This window comes from Aspergillus costaricaensis (genome assembly GCF_003184835.1).
Source record: "Aspergillus costaricaensis CBS 115574 unplaced genomic scaffold BO79scaffold_13, whole genome shotgun sequence".
Lineage (NCBI taxonomy): Eukaryota > Fungi > Ascomycota > Eurotiomycetes > Eurotiales > Aspergillaceae > Aspergillus > Aspergillus costaricensis.
The window spans coordinates 162,449-187,534 of record NW_020291813.1 but is presented as its reverse complement, the minus strand read 5'-3'; the positions used below and the strand labels follow the sequence as shown (position 1 = coordinate 187,534).

Sequence of the window (25,086 nt, the reverse complement as noted above, 5' to 3'; positions counted from 1 at the left end):
AAACCTTCATAATGAAGGGGGGTACGCTTAGTAATGATATAGCGGTATGCCGAGATGAATAAGCAGAACGTGCTCGTTATGCAAAGCAACAACGCTTGCAGCTTTTCAGGAGAACATTGCCTCATCGCAGCAGTCGTTAGTTTGACCGGTCGCAGGTAGAGTGGAATTTAATTTAGACTAGACTAGAATATGATCAGCGTCCTGGTGAGCAGAATCATGTCGGCTGCTGCTTGCTGCATGATTTATTGAGTGGAGGTTAAACTCCAGTAGAGCGGATGATGGACTACTCCACGAGCCAGTGCGATAAGGGGGACAAAGGAGAGAGATTCTGCAGCAGGATGACCGTTGATTTTGTTTCTTCTTCATCTTCGATAATACCTTGAATATTATTTACTTTTTCTTCCACTCTCGTGGTAAATATTGAGTTATTATTATTTTCCGTTTATCACCGTTAGGCCGAGGCTAAATAGACAGTGTCGACAAGTCCACCAGACACCGCAACGAATCGCTCATTTGCCATGGTTCAGCTGGCAGTTGCTTGCCCGGCATTTGCACTTCAGCCAGCTGTTCTGGATATTATCCCGGAGCCGAGTGCTCATCCTCTGGTTGACAATTCAAAACCCTCCATGAGGCGATAAGTTCGACGTAAGTGTGAGTTGTCATGGTGTGATTTGGGGAGGCCCGGCCCAAGCTCCGCCTGACTATTGCGGTTGATCTTCGCTATCTCTCTCCTCCTCCACTAGCGCCTACATCCCCGAACGTCATCCTTCCCTCCGGCACCTTCAGCAAACCCTCCGCATTTGTTCCCCCCGACACACTTGTTGTGCTGGTGCCTGTCCCAGGAGCAAGGCATCTCTCAACTCCCCGATCGTCTCTTTCGTGTCCTTGTTGCCTTATTATGTTTTTGCTCAGATGACAGTTGCCATCTTCAAATGAGCCCCCGCCGGCTCCTTTGCCCCCCCACAAAATGGCCTACTTCTTGCCGTCGTTCTTCCAAAAGCGATTGCTCCGATATGCGTTATCTCGTCTCGGCCTTGTCGATACAGAGGCCCTTGACCTGGACAGTCTGGGTATTCGCTGGGGACAACGAAGTACCGTGGAACTACGAGATATTGGGTTGAGGCTGGATGTAAGTGCACTAATCGTGCCCCCGATGAGCTTAGCTAGCTTCCCTGGCTCTCAATCCGCTGCTGTTCCCCGCTGGGTTTTCGGACATCCAGCATGTGCTAATCAGAAAAACTTTTTATCGAAATAGAAATTAGCTACGCTTCTTCACCTTCCTCCTTCAAGTGAGCTCGTCAGCGCCCGGGTTCGTTTCCTGAAGATCACCGTCCCCGCGGACATCTACAGCAGCGGCATCATCTGCCAGGCCAGCGGCATCGACGTCCATCTGAGACTCCTTTCCGACGACTCTCGCCATGCTGGACAAGGCGACAGACCAACGGGGTCTGGCTCTGGCCATGACCCTGCCGCCGATCCGATCATCCCTAACCCGACCGACCTCGCTCAATCGTTCCTCCAGGCTGAACCAAAGGAGGAAAAGGAAGAACTGAAGGCTGCCATATCATCTCAATCCCAGGTTCTTCACCGTACACCCACATCAGGCAGTGATGATGAAGAGGAGCTTGGCTACGGCAATGAGGGGGTCTCGTTGCCGAGTTTCGTTGCTGCGTTCCTTAAAGGTGTCGCAGACCGTCTGCAGGTCCAGGTGGATGACATATCCATCCGAGTCGACATGGAGACGAAACAGGATGCACCACTAAAGAGGCAACCGGAAGATAAGCCTGACTTGGTCACGGGGTTATTGACTGTTGGACAAGTCAAGGTTGATGCTGTGTCTTCGCCATCGAGTGAGGATGAGACTTCCTCACGGAATCAGCGACGGTTGATCTCGTTGTCTGACATCAACGTCGCCTTAGTGTCGGAGCCTGTCGTTTTTTCTAATTACTCAAGGTTCACTGTCCCGATATCTCCAGAGATCACTTCTCCGGAGAGTCCTTTGCAGCCAAAGCCAAGCCCTCCCCCGAGCCATGTTTCGTCCCCGCCGTCTGAGCATGCGTCTGAAGAGGACACCGCACTAGACCTGACAAGGTCGATACTATTCGAGCCATCTCGTGGACTATCAGAATCAAAGATAATAGAACAATATGCGCCCGAACATGCGCCCGAGATGGAAGGATCTGTGTGCACCTACGACGGCAGATTTTCTGACGCCGACACGGAGGAGGAAACCAGGAGTTATGGTTACATGGGAGAGTCGCAGAACCTACCGGTTGACGATGAGATACTGGACAATCCTGCGTATCTTGATTCTGTGATTGATTCGCATCTTCATGATGATGAGCTTGATGGCACAGATCATTTTTCACCGGAAGTCGCCCACCATATCTTGGGCAATGAAGATACCCCGCGCCTCCGGACTCCAGAGTTGCACGCCGCCGGATCAGCATCACACTACAGTGATACACAGAATGCTATGATCCTTGCGCCCAGGTCACAGGTACCAGCTGTCACTAGCTTCGCACAGGATCACCTACAACATCCTGAGGCAGTTGACGTTCCTACTCGACCAGCCTTGCCCGCGATGGGGCTAGAGGTTACGCAAGATCCCCAGCCGTATGCTGATAACCAACCATCGCCTGTTACCTCTGTACCTCCTTCCGAAGCGAGTAGTTCAAGCTCAACATCCGGATCTTTCAACCAGGACGAGCTTTCCGAGTCAAGGCTCTTTTCTAACGAGGAGGCACAGAGTATGTACATGAGTGCCATAAGTCATGATTCTATGTCAAGAAGCTTCATGCCAAATATTCCCGGTGCCTGGGATTCCCCGGAATCCACGGTAGTTAGGGACTCACATGCTCGTGTGCACCATGAAAACGGGCCCGATGTACATCATATGGACCAGGATCATGATGATGAGACTGCTGCCACCCCTAAACTAACTCCGCAGGCAGGATTGCATATCTCGCAGGAGTGCCTAATAGATGATTCTCCCGAGGCACAACATGAGCTCACTGACAAAGAACGTTCTCAGGATTCATCAGGCCTGAACAAATTCTCTGACGTCGCAAGACGGTTCTTTAGCATCGACAAGGTCGTCATTTCCATACCTTCCGTGGATGAAGATGGCGACGGCGCAGATGACACCCCATCTGCGTCCTACACTGAAGAAGAAACTAGCGGTCTGGAGGAGACGACGGCATGCTTGCGTGATTCAGCTACTGAAGACTACTTTGTGCCTCCTGGCAGGAAGGCTTCTACACGAACTCGCAGTGATACGATCAGACCGGCCTCATACGGGCACGAGGGCGCCGAAAAAGCTTCTCGGCCTTCGCAGCATGATGGGCAGACACAGTCTAAGCGGAGCCCGAACGACTTGGAGGTTGAGATATTCTCCGCTGAACTCCAATTCGACATCGCTATCGGCTGGCTCGTGCTCAAGGTTGGACACAAGATTCTTAATGCTTTCAGCAATGACAGCGAGGTCAGCCAGGACATAAGTCAGCCGCAAGAGCAGAAGCGACAGGCTATCAAGTTGGCTCTTCGCAACCTTGCCATCAAATTTGTCGAGCATGTTCCCGGATATTCATACCCTGCCGAAACAGACAGCTCGCCATTCTTCGGTCTGCTGCATAACGATATTTTGTTGCAGACATGTCTGTCGGGCCTTGAAGCTCAGCTTTCAATTGACAAAGACATTACGAAGCTCCATCTGAACATCAAAGGGTTTAGTCTCGGGTTCGCCTCTGAACACTTAATATCATTCAGCGAGAATTTCAAGATGCGCGATTCCGTTAGAGACGTCCTGTCAGCCGAGCAAGGGGATATCGATCTGTCTATCACAAAATCACCTGATTCCACCACTGTAAACCTCATGACACTTCCTTTACAGCTAAACTTGAATATCCAGCGACTGGAAGAGGCCATAGGCTGGTTTGGGGGGCTGAGCACGATATTGGAACTTGGCAACTCGATCTCATCGGCTTCATCTCCGAAGGGGCCGAAGAAGGCAGTCCCGAAGCGTCCTCGTGGTGTGCACTTCGAAGAATTTCCTCCGCCGGCAGCGAGTGAACGAACAGGCTCGGCGCCCTTGAAGGTAAATGTCAGGATCGGAGGGCTTGCAGCAGATGTGGTCGGAGAGACCCACTACGTCAGGCTGAGGACAACCGCTGCCAAGATCGTTAGCAGGCCTAGTGGCGTAGCAGTGCAGATAGACAAGGCCAAAGTTACCGGCCCCTTGCCTCTGGACGATTCTCGGGACGCTCCAGCCAAGATAAGTCTGACCGATATCAGGGTTGAGTACCGATTTTCTCCGAAGGAAGAAGACTTGGACCGGCTACTTGGCTTAATCACTCCGTCCAAGGACAAGTACGACGAAGATGATGATATCATGTTAGATACGCTCTTCCGCCAGCGGAGGCAGGGTTCTGTACTCTGCGTTACGGTCTCTGGAGCACGGGTTGCTGTTTCTCGCACTACTGATCTCGACTCCATCTCCCAGCTGGCAGATGAATTGAGCCGACTGTCGAATGTCACAAAGTACCTACCGGAGGATGACAGGCCTGGTGTGCTGACCCTTGCACTGATGCGTGAACTTGAGGTTCAGGTGCATATAGGTGGGAAGGTGGGGGAAATGAGCGCCGTTCTTCGGAATACCGAGCTAGCCTTTATAAGTCTGCCTTCACTCATTGCTGCGCAGATGGGCTCTATATCGGTTGCTAGGAATAGGGACGAAGAGCTTGTGGGAGAAGCTTCGGCAATCGGTCACAAATCCAGCCCAAGCCAGAGTCCACTTCCAGTCCTGATGGCGCGCTATATTGCTGACGAGATGGACCCCACAGTCAAAGTGAAGTTACACAACTTCCGCGCAGAATATACACTCCCATCTATCATCGCCTTCCTCGGCCTCAGTGAGGATATGACTACTGGGGATGTGGCTGCCAACATGGCAAGCTCCTTGGCCAACCTCGCAGAGTTGCAGCCTCCACATCAGAATGTCCAACCGGAGAAAGAGGGCCGTTCTGACACCCCTTCAAAGCCTATCAAGTTGACAATAGACCTTCGAGACTGCGTGCTCGGTCTCAACCCACGCGGCACCGGTGCGAAAGGCCTCGTAGTTCTTACAAACGCCAAGTTTTCTGGTGCAATACATGATCCCGTGTCTTCTGATGCCACACTAGAGCTCCGGAAAGCGTCTCTCATGATCATAGATGATGTGGCGAACGTGGGATATGCAGACAATGTCCAGAGGAGAAGCTCAGCTCCTCCGCACAGCAATCAGGTGCAGTCTTTTATTGACCATGGCTTTGTGACGGTTTGCACAATTTCTTCAGCCACAGCTACGGTCAAGATAATGAAGCTGAGTGATGATGGGGCAAAGTCACTCGATGTGGAGCTGAGGGATGATCTGCTGATCCTGGAGACTTGTGCCGACTCAACACAGACTCTCATAAGCATAGTCAATGGGCTCCAGCCTCCTACTCCCCCAAGCGTAGCTGCGAAGTACCGTACAGAAGTACTGCCCATCCAGGATATGCTATCTTCTTTTACCGGGGATGCTTTCTTTACAGACATGCCGGAGCCACCCGAAACGACGGAGCCCGCTGATCAGGATCAGGAGGGACACCTGGAAGATGAGCGTGACTATGTCAGTGACTTTAAACATGTCAGCTCGGTCCCCGAACATGGATCTTTGACAGAGGGTATGATGGCGGGTTCGAACGAACTACTAGACAGCTTCCATTCGCAGTATTACGTGTCATCGAGTATCTCCGAGCTGGACTTCCGAGAGGATCACTTTGCCCAAAAGTCTGCTGTTGGTGGTACAGCGCATCGCTGGGATTCTACCCAAAACACTTACGGACTCTCAGACGACTCCAAGCTTCAGAAGAGCCCGCTGAGGATCAGAGTCCGCGATGCACATGTGATCTGGAATTTGTTCGATGGATACGACTGGCAGCGGACTAGGGATACTATATCGAAGGCTGTGAAGGACGTGGAGCGGAAAGCCATTGAACGACGTGCGCGTGCTGGCAGCCGAGCATCTCCCAGCTTTGACGAGGAAGAAGAGTCTGTGATCGGTGACTGCTTGTTCAACTCGATCTATATCGGTGTCCCTGCCAATAAGGATCCCCGCGACATCCGTAATGACATCAATCGCAACATCGATGACCTCGCTAGTGAAACGGGAAGCTACGCGACTACGACGACTGTCACTGGGGCCACGGTCCGGCAAAGCCAGTCGCCCTCGGTCCGAGGAAAGAAGCTGCGCTTGTCTCGAAGCAAGTACCATAAGATGACATTCGAACTCAAGGGCATATGTGCGGACCTGGTCGTATTCCCACCCGATTCTGGGGAAACGCAGAGCTCGTTGGATGTTCGCATTAAAGACCTGGAGGTGTTTGATCATGTGCCTACTTCCACGTGGAAGAAATTCGCAACATATATGCATGAAGCGGGCGAGAAGGAGAGTGGGACAAGCATGATTCACCTGGAAATTTTGACTGTGAGACCGGTACCTCAGCTCGCAGCAACCGAAATCGTGCTTAAGGCGACCATACTCCCTCTGCGGTTACATGTCGATCAAGACGCTTTGGATTTTATATGCCGCTTCTTCGAATTCCGTGATGATTCAGCGCCGACTCCAACCGCTCCGAGCGATGTTCCCTTTTTACAAAGAGTCGAGGTGAATGCCGTTCCTGTCAGACTTGATTTCAAGCCTAAGCGAGTCGACTACGCAGGTCTCAGATCTGGCCGGACGACCGAGTTCATGAATTTCTTCATACTTGATGCAGCTGACATGACCATGCGACACGTCATCATCTATGGGGTGTCAGGCTTTGACAAGCTTGGACAGACGCTCAACGACATCTGGATGCCAGATATCAAGAGGAACCAGCTGCCAGGCGTGCTGGCTGGACTTGCTCCGATCCGGTCTCTCGTTAACGTTGGCGGAGGGGTGAAAGATCTCGTGGCGGTGCCTGTGCGCGAGTACCGCAAAGACGGTCGCCTTGTACGAAGCATCCAAAAAGGCGCATTATCCTTCGCGAAGACCACTTCGAACGAGCTCGTCAAGCTGGGTGCCAAGCTTGCTATCGGAACACAGACGGTCCTCCAAGGCGCCGAAGATATTCTCACTACCCCTAATGCGTCGGGAGCTGGCGTAGAAGACGAGTACGCGGACGATGAAGAAGCGAAGAAGATCTCTCTGTACGCCGATCAACCCGTAGGGGTGGTCCAAGGTCTTCGCGGCGCATTCCGGGGGCTGGAGCGCGATCTGCTTCTGACACGGGATGCCATAGTCGCGGTGCCTGGCGAAGTTATGGAAAGTGGAAGCGCCAAGGCCGCCGCCAAAGCTGTCTGGAAGCGTGCTCCGACTGTGGTTCTTCGGCCTGCCATTGGTGTATCCAAGGCCGTGGGGCAGACGCTGCTGGGGGCTGGGAACACGCTGGATCCTAGTAACCGGCGAAAGATGGAAGATGTAAGTCAAATACCATCAGTAGCTGACCGTATACTAACATGCTTGCAGAAATATAAACGCCATTAACGGCTTTGTCGCTGCATCGTTGGCAGTGCTTAGTTCTTCTGGGATGGTTTGGTGCATAATTGATTGGGACATCTACCGGAGCAGGTCACACATTCACCTGCGGGCAGGTTCGGTTACCTGGGACTGATTTAATGATGACTATGACGGATGATTCTTTGCTTAGCACTACTACCCCTTGAGTCTTTTTTTTTTGATACAATGATGGCTTTTTAAGCATGATTGGTGTTGGATTGATATTGATATTTTTGGGGATGTTTATGATTAAGATAGGTATTAGTTTGAGGCAGGTAGACTGGATGTGAAATATGATGCTAGATTATGCAGTGTATATTTGGTTCTAAAGTGGAACATCACCTAACCCTAGGTACCTAAATCCCGAACCCGAACCCGAAACCGAACCAAGCCGATCATGTTGGTAGATAGAGAAGATCTTAGCGTGTGATTAGCAAAGTGCTCAGCCACAACTGGGATCTAATTACTTGCTTGTTTGCTGACCTACCTGCATATCTGAATAGGAAGGTACGACTACATTCGAAGAGTATGCTAAGGCGGTACTAGCAAATGGTTATCCATACACGATGACACGAGCGTACCTCTACTTAGGTACTATACACGTGGGATGTTTGCAGTCTTCCACAAAATTGTGGATAATCAGCCAATGAACCCTCTACACCCTATATGAAGATATTTCAGCCTTAAAGTAGATAACTTTAAAGAGAACTATATAATAGAGTCAATGCAATCCATAACAAACCACAACATAGCCATCTTATCAAGTATCGACAACAAAACTCCGAATTTGTACCCAAGACCACAAACCCAAACAGACATACCCAACCACCCGACCAAAAAGAAAAAAAACATCAAACAGAAGGGGTATAACCCTTCCCCACCTGATGATCCAAAAACCCCAAATCAACAACATCCCTCCCACTCCCCTGCTTCACCCTCGACCACTTCGTCTCCTTCCACAACCCCCCAAAGCAAAACCCCGGATGCATCACCGTCATCGCCGAGGTAGCCAACACAATCATCGCGCCCTCCAACACCATGAAATCCACCTCATCATTGGCAAGTTTACTATGGAATCCACCTTTCAACTCGGCGACTCTGAATACGGAGCGGATGAAGATGGTTATTGTTGCGAGGGATAGGCCTGTCCATAATCACAACAACCCCATTAGCCATGCACAACCCCCCACACACAGGAAAAAACAACCCTGAAAGAAAAGGTGATAAGGGTATATACTCACCACCCAAAAACCCCCTCCACAACCTACCCCCCCTAACCTCCCTCATCCTAGCATCCGCATTACTCAATCTATACGGATTCTTCCACACGCGATAGGCAAACTCCCCACAAAGCCCCATAAACAACACCAGGGACACAACCTGACTGGCTAACCCCGCAATCATGGTATTCACTCCTGTCTGGGCGAGATCCGCTTGGTCTGCGTCCGCGGTGGAGGTGATTGCGCCGCCGGCGGCTTGGAGGATTAGGGAGATGAGGTCGCAGGTGACGAAGAGGTAGGTGTAGGTTTTTGGGTGGAGGAGGGAGGTGTGTGCGGCGCCGTAGAGGGTTATGATTCGCGTGAGGCAGATGTAGATGGAGGCGGAGAGGAGGGCTGGTGCAATCGTCAAGCATATTAGGTATCTAGTTCAAGTTTAGGGTTCTTGTTAGTAGGGGGTTGGATGTGAAAAGGGGAAATGGGGAGGGTATGTACTCAAGGTAAGGAGTGAATTTGAATGGGTTATAGTGCATTTGAATACGCCCTACATAGCCGATTATCTCCAGGAGAAGACCGCCGAAGAGACCCGTTAGGTAGCCCCAGGTGCGGTAGCGGATTCCGAGGATGAGTTGGGCGATGAGGAGGGTGGCGAAGACGGCGGCGTAGAAGATGTTTCCTGGGAGGGAGGGGACGTAGTTGACGTAGGCGTCGGAGAGAGGGCAGATGGAGAGGGTGCAGTAGTCGGAGGGGTCGAGGGATGTTGTGCTGTTTGTGGTGGTGGTTGTGTTGGACATTTTGATGTATAGTAGTATATCGTATATAGTATAGTGAGTTATGGGTGTGGATGAATGAGTCAATTGAAGATGGACATGGAGATGAAGATGATATATGTACAACTGGCTCCCATCTCCCTCATTTACACCAACATTCTATACTTAGTGACGATCCAAAAATATCCCATCCTTCATTAACCCTCTTGACAAGCCTCACTGGAATAAGCGAGGCCTAATCAGGCCCCCAGTATACCCCCAATCCTTCCATCAAGGCCATGAGTTTTAAGTGCCACAGTCACTGGTAAGCAACAACCCAACAAAATTCCCAATCTTGGCACATCTCGGAACGAACCGAGAGGTATTATCACTGGTGGAGAATAACAGTAAAAGCCACGATGGATGAGCTTCAATCAAGCACCGCCTCGTTGCTAAGAGAGGGAGTCATATAGTAGTTATTTAGTTTATATTGGAATAGGGTTGTGCGGACATGGACAAGGACACGGACGGATACGGATACGGACTTTTATAGTGAGATGGGATGGATACGGCCCCAAACGGACACGGAGAATTTGTATCCACTTCTCGTGAGGCTGCTATTTCTGTTATTGTTGAACTAGATATAGAATGAGGCTGTTTTGAGATTGTGATCATGGACAGCTGGGGCGAGGCTCATTCGATCCTTTGGTCATTTTATCATGATCGGAGGATTAGGATTGGGGCGGTGGATGATGTGGTGTAGATATGTCTAGATGTTGCCTACCACTTTATCCTGAACTTCTACTCTTGTTCAAGTCACAAGTGTTTGGTGAACTGTCTCTTCACCTCGCATCGTCTACACCATGACTCCCCGCACAACACTCAAGACCATACGCAATCGTATCCAGCACCAAGCTGCACGCTGCCACGCTTCCCTCCCAAGCATTTCCCTAGCACCCAGACTCCAAATCATAGTCACCAAGGCCCGCCAGGGTCCCTTTATCTGCTGTCTCAGCTTCTATCTCCTCTCGACTTGTCTCTCATGGCTCATCTCAACAATACATTTCTCCTCTCAATTACACGCCCACACCCTCTCTTCTGATATCCTTTACGCCTATGAAACACCGCCCTCGGCAATCACCACAAAACCATACCAATGGGCACCTCCACCATCATCACCTCTTCATATCACCTCTCCCTCATCCATTCCCCCCATCATCCACCGCATATGGCGCGGTGACCTCACCAAGCCCATCCCCGAGGAATACATCAACGCCAGCACCTCCTGCCACGTCCAGAACCCCACATACGAGCAATACATCTGGACCGACACAACAGCCCGTCAGTTCATCGAGGCATACTTTCCCTGGTTTGCACCCATTTACACTGACCATCTCCTCCCCATGCAGCGCGTCGACGTGCTCCGGTACTTCCTCCTCTGGCATTACGGGAGTGTGTACCTGGACCCTGAACTCGGGTGCCAGTGGCCATTGGATTCCTTATTAATGGGTGCAGAGCAAGATGGCAAGGTGCTGCTGCCTCAGCACTGGCCGTACGGGGTCGGGAATGAGTTCATCGCGAGTAAGCCGAACCATCCGTTTGTGATCAAGGTGGCGTTGAGTGTGCATGAGCATCGTTGGGAATTTGTGCCGGCGTATGCTATGGCTTTTGTGAGTGCTGGGGCGGTGTTGGTGAGTCGGGTGCTGGGCGTGTGGTTGTCTGCTGTTAGGGTTGGAGTAGCCATTGTGCCCGGGGATATGTTTGAGGGGACTGAAGAGGCATTCTTTATGCGGTATATTGGAGAGAGGCCGCGTGGGGACGAGATTGCGGTGTCGGAGTGCTTCTTTGGGAATTGGGTGGGTTGGTGTGCGGCTGGGATTGCGCTTGGGGTGATGGGGTTGGTGGTGTTTGGGGTGAGGAGGGAGCCGAGGAAGCGGGGGTATACTCTGGTGTAGATAGCTATTGATGGAATTGCACTGTATTGAATAAAGCATTAATGGGATTGCTTTTGTCTTGACTGAGATAGATGGCAGTGATTTCATCGCTCAGCGCAAGCGCTGCTCAGACGCCTTCGTGTACTCCATCCAGTCAAAGAGGATCTCATCAATTGTTGCGTCGGGAAAAAAGCCCGGCCATTGCATATCGTACACTTCACGGGGTATCATTGTATAATCATTTAATCCATCCAGTGGCAGCTGCGCGGATTCAAGGTGATTGTTCTCAGCTCCAGATGGGCTCATGTTACTAGGTTGTACTGGAGGCTGAACGGAATCACTCTTTTGTCTTGATAACATCCGATTTTCAAACCACCACTGAACTCGCTTCAGACGCTGTTCATAGTGGTAGAACACATCTCGGTCACCGGAGGCATCCATATTAGACGTGACTAGTGCCTGAATGCGAAGAATGCAACGACTTAGCATGCTGGATATGTCTAACGCACGGCACAATTCCGCTGTATGAGGCTGTATCGAAGGCTCTGACGCTGCCACAACAAGTTTGCTGGCAAGAGTCAGCGCGAAGCCAATCTGAATCCATATGGCGTTGTTGAACGCCATTTCACTGCGCAACGGGAGGCAGACGTAGTAGTCAAGTAGAGCTTTGGCCGCAACAAGGCCCATCCGGAGAGCCTCGATCTGAAATGAAACTTCACGTCTTGGGCTCTGCGTTTTGGGCTTATTATCGAACAAACTAATCTGGCAGAGATACAGTTCGGCCGTATAGTATTGCATAAAAAGGATATCTGTGTCATCAGTATTGTGATGGAGTCAATCAAAAGCTGCTACTTACTGTTCTCATTCAACGGACACGGTAGACTAGCCCGATATTGCTCCAGCTCTAGTTTCATCTCACGAAAAGAACGCTCACTGCTTGAGCCAGGACCGTGGGTCCCTAGAATGTTCTGTGCTGAGATAGAAGTGATCTTCTCCGATAGCCGTTGAAGCTGTACTATATGGAGTAGGTGCTGGTCAGAGGCATACTCGGCATCTGTGGCCAAGTGCTTGCAGCATTCATCAAAATATGGCATGTACGAAAAGGTGCATTGCTTGTGTAGGATTTGCGAAACGCTACGAGACGTTAACTCCAGTACTAATCGTATAGAAGCTATCCTTACCTCGATGAAAAATAGAATATTCCGAGAACGGCCCGTCTCTCATCATGCCCCCAAGACACCGACTCTTTGTGTTCTTCCGGATTAAAGTTCACTCGAGTCCTCCAGAGCCGATATTCAGGCGCGCGATCCAGTTGCAAGTCCGTGATAATGCTGATCGCAAGATGCAGATATTGTGAGAACCGGCGTGGCCGTGAATGATATTGACACCTAGACCTGTCAGTTCAGCATACAAACATAGACTATCAGGCGTACCATGCAATGTGGACTAGCAGCCCTTGCAGCACTTCGAATGAGACTGGTCCATCGAAGATCATGCAGTCGCTAACCTTCTTCTTCACCTCTTTTTCGAGCATACGCTGCAGAGGCATGTTGTCATACAGAGTAGCCGTCAAGATGGTAAGGAAAAGAAACGGCTTGTCTCTCCTGAGGCTCTCAGCAGAGGTCAGTGGTGGGATGACCACGAATGGACAATGAGGCATGAGCGTCGCGCGGAATTCATTCAGCAGCATATTGGCGGCGTCCACGGTAAGCAAGCCTTTGTCAATGGCATCTTTAAACTGTGATGCAGTGCTTGCAGGACTTTCATCGCTTGTGCTGCTATTTCTCTATAATACGTTTAGTCCTCTGCCTAGCGAATGGGGGTGTTGTACGCACCGGGATTGGGGATACCGACGTCGCTAGCAACTGGTCGACTTTGGCTTCGAGTAGATCGATCCTCCTTTCGCGAGATGAGAAGACGAACTACATGGTCCGAGGTTCGCAACTCACTTGTCCTTGTTATCTCTCTTGATCCCTCCATTTGTGCTTCGAGACTCTGGAAAATGGCACTCTTTCCCTAGGCGTTCGCATCTAGACCTAGTAAGCCAACCAAACAATCAGCTCACTCAGACAAGCTCACCGATCGCAGCTCCCGGTAGCCCCGTGGCGGAGGCACCGTATCTTGGCTCTGGCACAATTCTGACATGTCCTTACTGAGCCGTTAGAATACCGGCCCCTGGGGCGGGAAAGCTCAGATTGGACCAAGTGAGCCATCACAGATGGAGATTTCCGCGTCAGCGCTGCATTCGATAGATCCGACGGTCAACCGGTGATCTTGAAAGCCTGCAGGGAGTCGAGCGATCCATCCGAGTTCCGTGCGCAGACCGAGCGAGATGACAAGGGGAGCTGGATGGAATGGGACCCTGTAGACCCCAGCCATGGAGATTGAAGCAGATTAGCCCGAGTCCAACGAGTCGAAGCGAAGCTGGCAGATGCGGGGCGGAGTTTGTACCCGCCAGCCACACTAATGCCGCCCGGTCACGTCCACTGCCTCTTGGCGCGTCAGCTCTCTTTCTCTCTGCTGCAAGTACCGGTTTGCATTGAGTTCGAGCACTTTGCCTGAGCTTTCTTTAGAAACTTCCAAGTATATCAATCTGAGACGACTGGGTGTCGCGATCAGACTTCGAGGCCGTGCTATGTACCGAATCCGTGATGCTTCCATGGTTCCTCGCAGATTATACTCTCTCTACCAAGTGGGTCCTGTGCTAGTGCACCAGCACATTTAGACCGTAAGTACGAATTGACTTCTTTGTCTGAGCTGTTGCTCGTGTTGGGAACCACCAACCAATCATCGAAGCCAACCTGAGCGAAGAATGACGCTTCCATCTTGATTGAAGCTATCGCGCATGGATATGCTCGGAGCTGCCTACTGCTGTTGTGCCTGTTCCTCGGCCGGCGGCATGACAGGGCACCAATCAGTGACTGATTTAACGAGAGAAATCCTGTTCCTAGATGCTCTCGGCAATGCTCATGTAAAAGGGATGTAGCTCAAGGTTCCGGGATGATGGTTCCATGTATCCTCTCCGGGCCACTGATCATCTGCAAGCCGGGCTATGGCTTGCTTTCTATACATGATACAATATTGAAAGAGGAAATAAGTGCGCATAGTTAGCCTTACTTATTTTACTAGTAGTCACGATACAGTCCCTAGCCCACTGAGTTATTGAGCCGCGGAGATGACTTGGCGAGCGAATGGCTAGACTAACTCACCGTTCGCTCTACTTTGCTCACGGAGTAGCTACTGACTTATGCATGACAGCCTTCGGGATGACTATATGAATACAAGTGCATCAGACGACAGAATAGACTTCTTCGAGCGTGCTATAGTTAATCGCCTATCAACAGTCAAGTCAATCCAGGGGCCAATTGCATGAGGTCATCTGGAGCTCATAGATCGGCTCTCAATAGACCCGGAGAAATCTAGACTGCGAGGACGCGAAGACGACTCCGAGGCTAGATCCAGTTTGGCGACAAGGCAAAGGTGATGCGGTTCGTATCTGCTGCCCAACTCATGGCACAATCTAACCATGGATCTGGAGCATGGCTCGGAGTAGAGTTTATAGAAGACATGGATGTGACGGCAATAATAGTATCACGGATAACTATCGCACTTGCCGTAATAGTCCATGTTGACAGGATTGGTTCGGTATTCCGTTCGGAATACCACAACTGGTGACATGAAAGCTAGCTTCTCTAGATCTAATGAAGAACGAGGTGTTTAGAGATGCTGATGCATCATTGGGGGTTTATACTGTGACGCTGTAAATTGTACAGCCAATTATAGAGTTCGAATACAACTACCCACCAGTCAATGGCTCGACGAACCAATATTATTACTTACTAAGGAGGTAGACACACAGTGATAGCTCAGTCTAGGCCTTGGGAGCAAAGTAGGTCTTCTGCACTGCGTCGTAATCTGGGGTCTGCGGGAATGTTCCACCAAATTGCCTGGCATTTTTACTAGAGAGATCACGAGATAGGTACGAAGCTCCTGAGACACGATAAGGCGTACCGCAGCTTCAGAGTGCTTTGTGAAACATTGGCAGGTACAGGGCTCTACAAGGGCGATCTTGGTGACGTTTCCACTCTTGCAGTATCGGTCAACGTAGTTCAATGGAGAGTGGTTTCCTCTCGTGGCTTATGAGATGGCGGTCTTGGCTTCGTTGGTGAGAGAATGCCACGCTACACTCGGTTGGCCGAACGGAGAAAATCCGCCCTCGGTGCTAAAATAGTACCCTGGCACCGATGTTGTAGAATGGGAATCCCTCGATGATTTTGGGGTTTGACCCTAATTTAGTTTATCGAGTTGTTTGCGGCACCCCAAGCAACCTTAAAGGACTGTACTAGTTATCGAATGGCGATAGAAGTCAGCAGGTGTTGGGGAACGAGACAAGAGTCTGGAACGGGAACACAGTTGGTTAGTAGTAAAGTTCGGCGGAGTGGATCAGAAACCGTCAGCCTCATTGAATTGAGAGGGAACCATCGTAGCCACATATGATGTATGGAAAACTCAAATGGCGGACGGATTGGACGTATAGCATGGCTCGGTTCATAAGGGTGGTGAGGTGAGGATGCCTAGTGTGACTGGACACATGAACTACGGAGAGGAGCAGAACAGAAGGAATGGATGGGCGAAGCAGGCAAATATAGAAGCGGACTGACTTGAATGCGCCCGAGTTTTGAAACAGCTGAGTAGACCACGTTGATTGGCAGCCGGGACGATGATCGGGGAAAAGGCTGCGGACGAATGGGTGGCCCGGATGGCATATCTCAAACCACCGGGATGGGAAAGGGTTGAAACAGGATCTTCAAGGAATGTAGATTGATTAGTTGGTTACTCGGGAAGGGGGAGTGCTGAGGTCATTCGGAAGGATCATGTCTCGAGAGGGAGGCAAGGGGAGGGAAGAAGGAGGCAGAGAACGAGTAAGTCAAGGAGAAAAAAAGGAAGAAGGGAGAAAGATTGTAAGATGGGGGATGTGCAAGTTGGAAGTGGATGATGACTCTCTCTCGGTCGGAGTTGTCCCGTCCAAGAGAGAGGGATGGATGCTTTTGGATACTTTTGATTTTCTGGTTCTCACACCCACCCGTCCATCCATCCACACCCACTCTCTCTTCTCTCTCTGGTGTCCTTCTCCTACTTGATTCTACAACGGTAGAACAATAGAGTGGTAAGTACCACCGTCGTACTTTGCAGGGAGGGGATGGGGCAGTGGATCCCCTCCCACACAGTCAGAAATACTACTAGCCACGCAGTTGATGCCCAAGTGGGCTGGACTGGTCATGTTTTTGAGACTGAAAACGGAGTCATGGCCATGATTGGCTGCGATGCACGTCAACTGCAGCTTGACCTGGCAGTCAAGTGACGCTGCTGTGCTTTTAGTTGTGTTTTTCTGTCTGTCTGTCTGTTCTTTCATCAGCCCATGGCCGAGTCTGTCTGTCGGTCTTGTTCAAAGGGTCTTCGTTATTACTGTCGTCCTACTTACCTTACCTACTTACCCTACTTACCCTACTTACCCTACTTACCCTACTTACCCTACTTACCATTTTCTCTCGCACGGCCATCGCAGTGGTTCTCAGATTGCCGGGTGCGATCAAGTAACTACTTACCCCTACTACTTAACTTACTTCCTACTATACTTTCATTGTATTGTGTTACATCTCCTGCTTACTACTTCTTACTATTACTCCTTCCTACCTACTTCTACTCTATACTTCTTACCCAATCCAGTCAATTGAGACACCCTGTCTCGCTTTCATTTAACTCCCCTTTGCTCTGCCGTCACATCAACGTGCAGGAAATATGCTAATAGCACCGTTGCCTTGCTACTACATATGACAAAACACCCTGTGTTGGTGTTCAAAAAATAATTAATTCCCCCCAAAATTACAACAACAAATAAAACAATCCAATTGTGCTCAATGCAACCTCGCAAAATCCCCGGGTGGTCCTCATTCTCGTTTCATTCTTAACCTTCATCCACTGGTTCTCAGGTACTACTACTTTCCACCTTCTCCTTTAAGCATCAGACAACCGGGTTCGGCGATGCCTGGCGTGGCCATTACCATGGATGTCTGGTCCTCGGGCCATGGATCTATACACCAACAAGCCGCTATGAACTCAATCTCGACATCATCAATTCCCCCCGGTCTCGACCCTGACCCTCTACAGTTATCTACCACGAGTCCGGCCATGTGCCAGCCCGCATTTCCAGGAACATTGTCCCTCCACCACTATCGCAAACAACTCTCCGACAGCGACGCCTTTGCCTTTGACAGTCCAGAGGGACACATCTTGAAGCGCAAGAACGCTGCTATACACCTCAATCAGACCCCGATGTATCCGCATCATTCCGCGCATCCGTTCTCCGTGTCGTCCGCGGCATCGAGTCCTCCCCCGTTATCCCCGTCTTACTCGCCGAGCGCGATGAGTGAGCAGGGACCAGAGAGTCTCCGGGGGTTTGCTTGTGAGTGACTATGATTTCGCATGCGCAAGTGTCATAATGGATCAGAATGCTGACAACTTTACCAGTGTCGCCAAATGTAGAATTACATTCGTCGGACAGCCCGATATACTCTAGATCGAACCCCCACAGACTACTGGTAGGTGGTACCCCCCCGCAACAATTACTTATTTCCTACTCACATAGGTTTATAGGACACATTTCGTGACAGATTGGAGAAATACCCGGATTCAAATCCAGACCAGGAAGGGTCCTTTCATAAGCACACCCGGACCCGCTCGGACTCAATCCTATTCAACATGAAAAATCGGACTGCAACCGTTATTGATCATGGCACATCATTCGAGATCGTCAATCCTCATGAATCCCTCAACTTTGCTCGAATAGTCTCATTTATCGAGGATGTCGATGCTTATTCAGCTCGCGACTCGACCGGCCACCACCGGGAATCTTACATAGAGACGACTGAAGAGCGGCTGACGATATCTGAAGAAGATTACCTTCGGGCCATTGCACCGTTGAGCCCAGCGCCAGAAGAAGATGAACAGAAAGTCCACGAAGAGCTCGTGGGCGATACTCCGCACCAGCCCATACCATCCATCTCCGAGCGCCTACAGAACAAGGACTCCGAAGACATGGAATCACGGTATTCACGATCCTCAAACTACACACAACGTCGGCCGCCGCCATTGCGACCGAGGGCTTGGACCGATGAAAGCGATCTGGGGGAGCCGGGCTCCCCCATCCACGAAGACGGTGATTACCCGTCGCCAATGTCATATGCGCGTCCATCGACGGCTCCGTTTCCAAGTGACGGACAAATGTACCCAGCATCGCCAGTCTCACCCCTAGCAGGGTACTACGACATGAACCTCTGGCAAGGAGGTTCTGCCATCCAAGACGGACCTGGCATACCCCATCCGCTATACTCGAACCCTCCGTCCCCCTACGCCAGCCCATCACCGTTCCCCTCGCCACACCAGACGCAAAAAATCCACATCCACCACAACATATCCAAACGCTCGCTCGAGAAACGCAAAAAGAACAACAAGGCCAATGCGGGGCCACTAAACCCGTTTAAACGGCTATACAGCATGTTTCGAAAGAAACGGCAGTAACCCATCGGAAAACCGCCCGCTTCTGCAGCAACACTCATTTCAATACCCTCACCGCTCCTTCAGCTCCATCTGTCTTTTCTGATTTATTGCCCCCGCAGTAACTTCAGCTCTACTTGATACTTTCGGCACCGCCACTTTCTCTCTTATATGCTGCGGATCTGCTGCTCGCCTGCTTACCTGCCGTCTGGTCTGCATGTGCATATGCAGCATCCGTACATGCAGATATGCAGCCATGATTTCCTCAATTGCCCCATTTTATTGATTGACCGACTGATTGATTGATCCATCGATTCTTTATGAGCCACACGTACCCTTCCCGTCTACCCTCCCCATTGCTCTCCACTGTGGTTTCCATCTCCGGGATGTTTTTCCTTTGACAGGAATCCCGCGTACTAAAGTTATCCTTTTTCCATTGTTGATATTGAAGACTGGGTTTCATGATGCAATGCAAATAGATCTCTTTCTTGTCTTGTCTTGTCGTCTTTTTTTTTTTGTTATCGTGAACCGTTGCAAGCCTATATTCTGCTATGCTTCATCATGCTATATATGCTTCTATTGTATCACCTATGGTTTTATCTGGTTTACCACTACTACCAAGACTGGAAACATAACGGGCTGAAGAGATGCAAGCCAAATCCAATCCGATCCGAACAAACATGAGACGTATATGTGATGAACAATAGTAGAACACCGGTGACGGTAACTGTAAGGGTAATGGGTAAGGGGGGAAAGAAGTGGATATTTACAGCGTAAATGTGAACTAATACATGATAGATACTGTGTACAACACAAGACAACGAAAGGGATCAAAACAGAACAGACAAGTAGTAAGACAGACAAGTAACCGGGTACACAATCTGGGTATCTTTCCTTCTCAACGCGCACACAAAAAGCCCGAACCCTGAGAGATGACGATAGATCCAACAAAACAAATAAATAACAGATATATCATAAAAAAGTATGAGAGAATACAATGATAGGAAGAAGAGGAATCAAGTGAAATGGGGAAAAATAAAGAAGAAATGGAAAAGAGAAAGAACGGGAAGAGAATAGTGATTACTCTTCTGGCCCCTGCTCCACCATAGACGCCAACGCCGCACTCACAAGGCTCTTTCGCCTCAAGCCTTGCTCGTTCTTCTTGTGCATATCTCGCGATGAGCAGTGATAGCTCTTCTCGATGCGATGTGACGACGCCAACGCACTGACGCTGCTCTTCCGACGTGCCCGGGTCTCCGGACCAGCTGATTCCGCTGACGCGGCGGAAGAAGCCTGGCCGCGGAACCGATTCCGCGACAAAGTCAGGGCACGTCTCCGCGGCGAAGTCTGCGGCGGTAGTGAACTGGGGTGATAGTCCTCTTCACAGATGGAGTCCCTGCAAATGGCCGAACGCATAATCTCGTCATCGGACACAAGGGCACGACGAATCGCCTCAACGTCAGACTGGTTGCATTGTAGGCGGGAGATCTGCTGTCTTTGGGCCCGGACAGTCCAGGCGTCTGACGATGGAGCGGCCGTAGTGGCGTTGCCGTTCAGATCGATGTTGTCGGCTGCGGGGAAGTCTGCGGGCACGGAGGTAGGGCTCAGGAACGGCGAGCAGGATTGCGGAGAGAGGGAACCCGAAGTCAGGGACTCGTCGTCATGATCTGTGTCTGGCGGCGTGAGGACGTAGCCGGGGAACTTGGACGAAATGCCCAGATCCGATGGAGTTGGAGAGGCCGGGCGATCGAAGCGACCGGCTTCTTCGGGCTGCAGGCCGTTCGGGTTTTGGAGGGTGTGCTCGTGAAGTTTCCGCGTCAAAGTGCTGATAGAGAGCCGTTTGTGATCGTAGGCAGAGAAAGGCACGGAGGTGGGTGGCTGCTGTGCGGAGCGGAAATATGAGGAGCGAGAGCGAGACGCGGTCCGGGGGAAGCGATGGGAGCGCGGAGAGGGACAGCGCGACGACATGGGAGAGATGAGGGAACTGTCGCTGTCGACCATGAGGCGGTCGTCGCCATCGAGCGCCAGGCGCGAGGGCCTGGTGGACGACGGAGACGAGAAGGAGAAGTCCTCGAACATGGTAACGGAGTCTCTTGTCTCGGGGTTAAAGTCGAGACGGGTTGGAGGATCCAGATGACCTTTGTAACAATATCTGGCGAGAGTGCGAGAGAAACCCTGTGAGGCCTGTGTTATCCGGACCAGATGGATGGGGATGGAGATGGTGGTCGACGGATAGGCTATCTAGACATCAGGGGAGCCCTGGAAGGAGGGGAGGGAAGAGAGAGGGCGCGTTCCCAAGTTGCAATATAAGGCGAAATCGCACAGTGGCCAATTCTCGTATCGGGTGGGTTCCAAAAGGGACACGGGGGGTCTAGTCTGGTAGACGGAAGGGCTAGAAAAGGGAAACGAAAATTAGAAATAATATTTTTCACAAAAGAAATAGGAAAAGCAGGGAACGGATTAGGCACGTCGAGTGACGGTCGAACCTTGGGATGAATCTGGACGGACGCCGTGGGGAAGCGCCGCAGGGAATCAAATCAACGGCAACGGTTGGGGTGTGTGGATCTGGAAGTAGTAGGGAAAAGGAGAAAGGGGAGAGGGAGAGAGTTGAAGAGGAGGAAGAAAGTGAAAAGAAGTAGGGAATCACCGACTGGGGGCATGATTCCAGGCCATGTTAAGAAGAAAGGAGTAATGTAGGCCCCCTTTTCATTAATCACCATATTATTGTTGCTATTGCTTTTCTCGCCATGGCTGGAGGAAGTGGCAGTTTGTATTCCGTGCACTTTTGGGCCAAAGAAGTAAGAAAGAAAGAAAGAAAGAAGTGAATAATAATAATTAATTCATTCTTTGCTGCCCTTCTAGAATTCCAGTTTTAGTCTAATCCCTGTTCGGCTCTAGCCGGCCATGACTCAGCCAGTCCGGCGTCTCTTCGGCTTCTCCTTCTTGTTTCTTCTCTTCTCCCCCTCCTCTCAATCCCTTCATCTACAAAAGTACAAAGTAATCTCCCCTACGGCTGCTTCTTCCATCTGTCACCCATTTGTCATTCCATCCTTGATTGGTGATTGCTAAACTGTGGCTTGCATTACTCACTTTTCTGCAGTATGGTACACATGAACAACACGCCCTCCCAAGAGGCAAGATGGCAAACACACCCAGGCGGGAGTCGCCACCAACCAAGTTCACCATCCACTGGCAAATCCACTCCTCTAAACCTGGATGGGCTCTAGGGGCTCCCGGTCTGATTCCACCGACCCATCTCCAAGTGGTCCCCCTCCAAGAGTCTCCGGCGTTCTCGCCACCCAGGCCGGTTAAACTTTCCACCAACTCGGAATCTCACATTTGTCCTGCCAACCTGCCAACTCTATCTAATCAGCCTCGGTGTACTAGCCGCCGTTATACGTTGTCGCTAACCACCGTTACTATCGACACAGTCGCAAACCTGTTGTGGATGAGACCGTGCCATGGTTACTACTATAATGCCTGTCCTTGAGGGACTGTTTAAGCTCACCCGTGACAATCTGGTTCCTTGATCGTGAGCCACGTCCGTAGTTGATATATGTCGATCTATACCGGACTTTCTCCCCACAGTCATTATATTATACCCCAACAATGCCCCGGAATTGAAGATATGGCTCTCCAGTAATACAGCAAGTACGGTGTCCAGTATCAAGCCCAGAATGACACCATGTGGGAATTCTTTTCGCAGAAAACCATCTTCGTCACCGGAGGCACGGGCTTCTTGGGCACCGCATTAGTCCTCCGGTTGGTCTCGCAGGCTCGCCCAAAATGTATATATCTCCTCTGCCGGGGAGGCAAGCAGTAAACTCTACCATATACAGCCCCAGTAACGTGTAAATGAATCCCTGTGCTGATCTCCATCTCTTTTCCAAACAGTCGGGCCGTACAAAAATGGCAAAAGATCCTCCCCAAGCCCATGTCCGACACGCTAATCTCGTCGTCGGACCTGATCACCTATCTGGACGGCGACATCCAAGAGCCAAATCTAGCCCTTCCCCCAACCTCGCTTACACTCCTTAAAACAACCACCGAGATCATCATCCACGCCGCCTCATCCATCAACCTCGTGGACCCGCTCCACAAACTATCCCAAAGCATCATCGGCGCTACCGAACGGCTTGCCCACTTCGCGCTATCCTGCCCCCACCTCCACCGCTTCGTGTACATTTCCTCTGCCTTCGCGAACAGTCATCTCTACGCGGAAGCCTCCTCCCGGGCCGCCGTCGACATCTCGGTCCGAGAAACACTATACCCGCTTCATCCATCATCATCATCATCCCCATCCATCTCCACAGCAACAATCTACGAAGAGCTCCAGTCCCGAGGCACAACAACGGAATACGAGTCCCGGTTTCACGATTTCCCCTGGCCCTACGCCTATGCCAAGCACCTCTCGGAACGGGTCCTCCTTCAAGCCTTCAACCAAAACCATGATCAAAGCCCAAACCATACCCATGATGTCTCCCCCAACAAACTCCTCATAATCCGGCCATCCATATTCGGCCCGGCCCAGAACTTCCCTTACCGAGGCTACAGCGTACCCTTATCAACACCACTAACCACCATAGCAACAATGGTATCGCTTACCCCCTCAATCCGGTTCCACGCCGCGACGCGCGCCAAGCATCCCGATACGGAAGTCACAGCGGACGAAGTGCCCGTGGACGTGGTCGTGGATCGGACGCTGTTTCACCTCGCCTACGGGAGTCATGGCATTGTGCACGCCGTCTGCGGTGAACGCGGCCGGTACGCGTTCAAAGAGCTTTGGGACGATGGGATGGCGGTGCGGAAGATGCCCTGGCGGTTGAGGATGACTTGGTTGGATGTGGATTGGCATTCTCCGCGGTTGCATTATATCGCGAGGCTTTTTGTGCTTTATGGGATGTCTTTTAATTTCTCCGAGGAGAAGACCGTCGAGCTTTGGGATCGGGTTCCTGAGGATCAGAGGCAGGGGTGGAATGTGTTCAAGGATTATAGTAGGGGGTTTGGTTTGGTGGATAGGAAGGAAGATATGCGAGTCTGCGCGAGAGCGCTTATGGGCTATTTCGGATATCCGAAGTGGATTAGATCGTTACTCTAGAGAGTGATGAGGAAAGCGATAAATTATTAGCGCGTAGCTAGGTAAGTAAGTAATGAGTAAATAAGCAGATCCTCTTAACTCTAAACGAATCAAAGAACCAAACCAGTAACTAGTAACGAAATCAAAATCAAGTACCAACAATTTTTATCACTCTCGCCTTATGGTAGTATTACCGCCACCACTTACTCTTCCGCGACAATCGACATGACACTCAACTATCAAGCATCACCTAGCGTCCGAGAAGCCCACCCAGCAAGCCCGAAACACTCGAGAGCAACGAGCTCACAGGGTCTGAACTTTTGCTATCACCATCTTTATCTTTGTCATCATCCTTGTCATCGCCTTTGTTTGTAGTGGAGCTGTTGTTGTTGCTGCTTGTTTCGCTGACATAGATGCTGGAGCCGCTGCCGGTGTTGGTGCTTCCATTGTTGTCGCCGCTGCTGCTGTCGGTATCGATTTCGTTGGGCTCCTTACCTTTCGAAGAAGAAGATGAAGAAGAACTCTTGCTATCTGAAGGAGGATATCTCTTAGCTATCATTCATAGTTATGCCGCTCGGCATTGGATGTGGAATGAATGATCATAGCTGGGGCTAGTGGTTGGGGCTGGTACTGGCATAGCCCGACACCCCGTTGCTAGAAATTGCAAGCGAGATGCTGGAGGTTGAGCTTGTGCCTGTACCACCACTGCCGCTGCTTTCATCCTCTGTTGGGGTGACCGTGATGACCAGGCTTGTGCCTGAGCCAGTGTTGTTAGCGCCGGTGCTCTTACCGTTGTTGTTGCTGCCGCTGCTTCCACTGCCTCCAGAGCCATTGCTGCCCCCGGAGCCGTTGTTGCTTCCAGAGCCGTTGCTTCCAGAACCGTTGCTTCCAGAGCCATTGCTTCCAGAGCCGTTGCTTCCAGAGCCGTTGCTTCCAGAGCCATTGCTTCCAGAGCCATTGTTACCTCCAGAGCCGTCGTTGTTCCCGGAGCCGTTGT

At 50.9% G+C, this 25,086-nt stretch overlaps 9 protein-coding genes across 9 annotated transcripts; 5 read left to right on the top strand and 4 right to left on the bottom strand.

Moving 5' to 3' along the window:
* The first annotated feature begins 769 nt into the window (after nucleotides 1-769).
* On the top strand, nucleotides 770-7,861 carry atg2 (putative autophagy regulatory protein Atg2). Its single transcript, XM_025679604.1, has 3 exons — nucleotides 770-1,129; nucleotides 1,256-7,480; nucleotides 7,529-7,861. The coding sequence occupies exons 1-3, from the start codon at nucleotides 968-970 to the stop codon at nucleotides 7,544-7,546; spliced, it is 6,405 nt and encodes a 2,134-aa protein (XP_025540306.1). The 5' UTR covers nucleotides 770-967; the 3' UTR covers nucleotides 7,547-7,861.
* A 336-nt stretch (nucleotides 7,862-8,197) lies between these two features.
* Nucleotides 8,198-9,569, bottom strand: BO79DRAFT_227679 (RTA1 domain-containing protein; the record flags this gene model as incomplete). The annotated part of the gene is made up of 4 exons (XM_025683896.1): nucleotides 8,198-8,220; nucleotides 8,481-8,702; nucleotides 8,800-9,200; nucleotides 9,271-9,569. 4 exons carry the CDS (start codon nucleotides 9,567-9,569, stop codon nucleotides 8,198-8,200), a joined length of 945 nt encoding a protein of 314 aa, XP_025540305.1.
* Nucleotides 9,570-10,303: 734 nt separating this feature from the next.
* Nucleotides 10,304-11,524, top strand: BO79DRAFT_10755 (glycosyltransferase family 32 protein). Its single transcript, XM_025677901.1, has one exon. It carries the CDS (start codon nucleotides 10,388-10,390, stop codon nucleotides 11,477-11,479), a length of 1,092 nt encoding a protein of 363 aa, XP_025540304.1. The 5' UTR covers nucleotides 10,304-10,387; the 3' UTR covers nucleotides 11,480-11,524.
* Nucleotides 11,525-11,569: 45 nt separating this feature from the next.
* BO79DRAFT_216936 (fungal specific transcription factor domain-containing protein) lies at nucleotides 11,570-13,603 on the bottom strand (the record flags this gene model as incomplete). Its single annotated transcript, XM_025683341.1, has 6 exons — nucleotides 11,570-12,267; nucleotides 12,315-12,592; nucleotides 12,640-12,846; nucleotides 12,892-13,244; nucleotides 13,294-13,380; nucleotides 13,538-13,603. 6 exons carry the CDS (start codon nucleotides 13,601-13,603, stop codon nucleotides 11,570-11,572), a joined length of 1,689 nt encoding a protein of 562 aa, XP_025540303.1.
* A 2,575-nt stretch (nucleotides 13,604-16,178) lies between these two features.
* Nucleotides 16,179-16,820, top strand: BO79DRAFT_227675 (uncharacterized protein; the record flags this gene model as incomplete). Its single annotated transcript, XM_025683895.1, has 3 exons — nucleotides 16,179-16,274; nucleotides 16,402-16,467; nucleotides 16,668-16,820. The coding sequence occupies 3 exons, from the start codon at nucleotides 16,179-16,181 to the stop codon at nucleotides 16,818-16,820; spliced, it is 315 nt and encodes a 104-aa protein (XP_025540302.1).
* A 680-nt stretch (nucleotides 16,821-17,500) lies between these two features.
* Nucleotides 17,501-19,473, top strand: BO79DRAFT_237204 (oxidoreductase, short-chain dehydrogenase/reductase family; the record flags this gene model as incomplete). Its single annotated transcript, XM_025684665.1, has 3 exons — nucleotides 17,501-17,921; nucleotides 17,987-18,057; nucleotides 18,113-19,473. The coding sequence occupies 3 exons, from the start codon at nucleotides 17,501-17,503 to the stop codon at nucleotides 19,034-19,036; spliced, it is 1,416 nt and encodes a 471-aa protein (XP_025540301.1). The 3' UTR covers nucleotides 19,037-19,473.
* Nucleotides 19,474-19,784: 311 nt separating this feature from the next.
* On the bottom strand, nucleotides 19,785-21,320 carry BO79DRAFT_10746 (uncharacterized protein). Its single transcript, XM_025677900.1, has one exon. It carries the CDS (start codon nucleotides 21,089-21,091, stop codon nucleotides 20,093-20,095), a length of 999 nt encoding a protein of 332 aa, XP_025540300.1. The 5' UTR covers nucleotides 21,092-21,320; the 3' UTR covers nucleotides 19,785-20,092.
* Nucleotides 21,321-22,697: 1,377 nt separating this feature from the next.
* Nucleotides 22,698-24,110, top strand: BO79DRAFT_263927 (male sterility domain-containing protein; the record flags this gene model as incomplete). Its single annotated transcript, XM_025686729.1, has 2 exons — nucleotides 22,698-22,831; nucleotides 22,907-24,110. The coding sequence occupies 2 exons, from the start codon at nucleotides 22,698-22,700 to the stop codon at nucleotides 24,108-24,110; spliced, it is 1,338 nt and encodes a 445-aa protein (XP_025540299.1).
* Nucleotides 24,111-24,250: 140 nt separating this feature from the next.
* On the bottom strand, nucleotides 24,251-25,047 carry BO79DRAFT_287014 (uncharacterized protein; the record flags this gene model as incomplete). Its single annotated transcript, XM_025688532.1, has 3 exons — nucleotides 24,251-24,620; nucleotides 24,735-24,846; nucleotides 24,880-25,047. 3 exons carry the CDS (start codon nucleotides 25,045-25,047, stop codon nucleotides 24,340-24,342), a joined length of 561 nt encoding a protein of 186 aa, XP_025540298.1. The 3' UTR covers nucleotides 24,251-24,339.
* Nucleotides 25,048-25,086: the final 39 nt, after the last annotated feature.

Bases quoted from the DNA above. Each gene is read 5' to 3' on its own strand.
- BO79DRAFT_10755 (XM_025677901.1), top strand. From the start codon at position 10,388: ATGACTCCCCGCACAACACTCAAGACCATACGCAATCGTATCCAGCAC.
- atg2 (XM_025679604.1), top strand. From the start codon at position 968: ATGGCCTACTTCTTGCCGTCGTTCTTCCAAAAGCGATTGCTCCGATAT. The intron at 1,130-1,255 runs GTAAGTGCACTA...TTATCGAAATAG, and splicing joins ATATTGGGTTGAGGCTGGAT to AAATTAGCTACGCTTCTTCA.
- BO79DRAFT_10746 (XM_025677900.1), bottom strand. From the start codon at position 21,091: ATGTTCGAGGACTTCTCCTTCTCGTCTCCGTCGTCCACCAGGCCCTCG.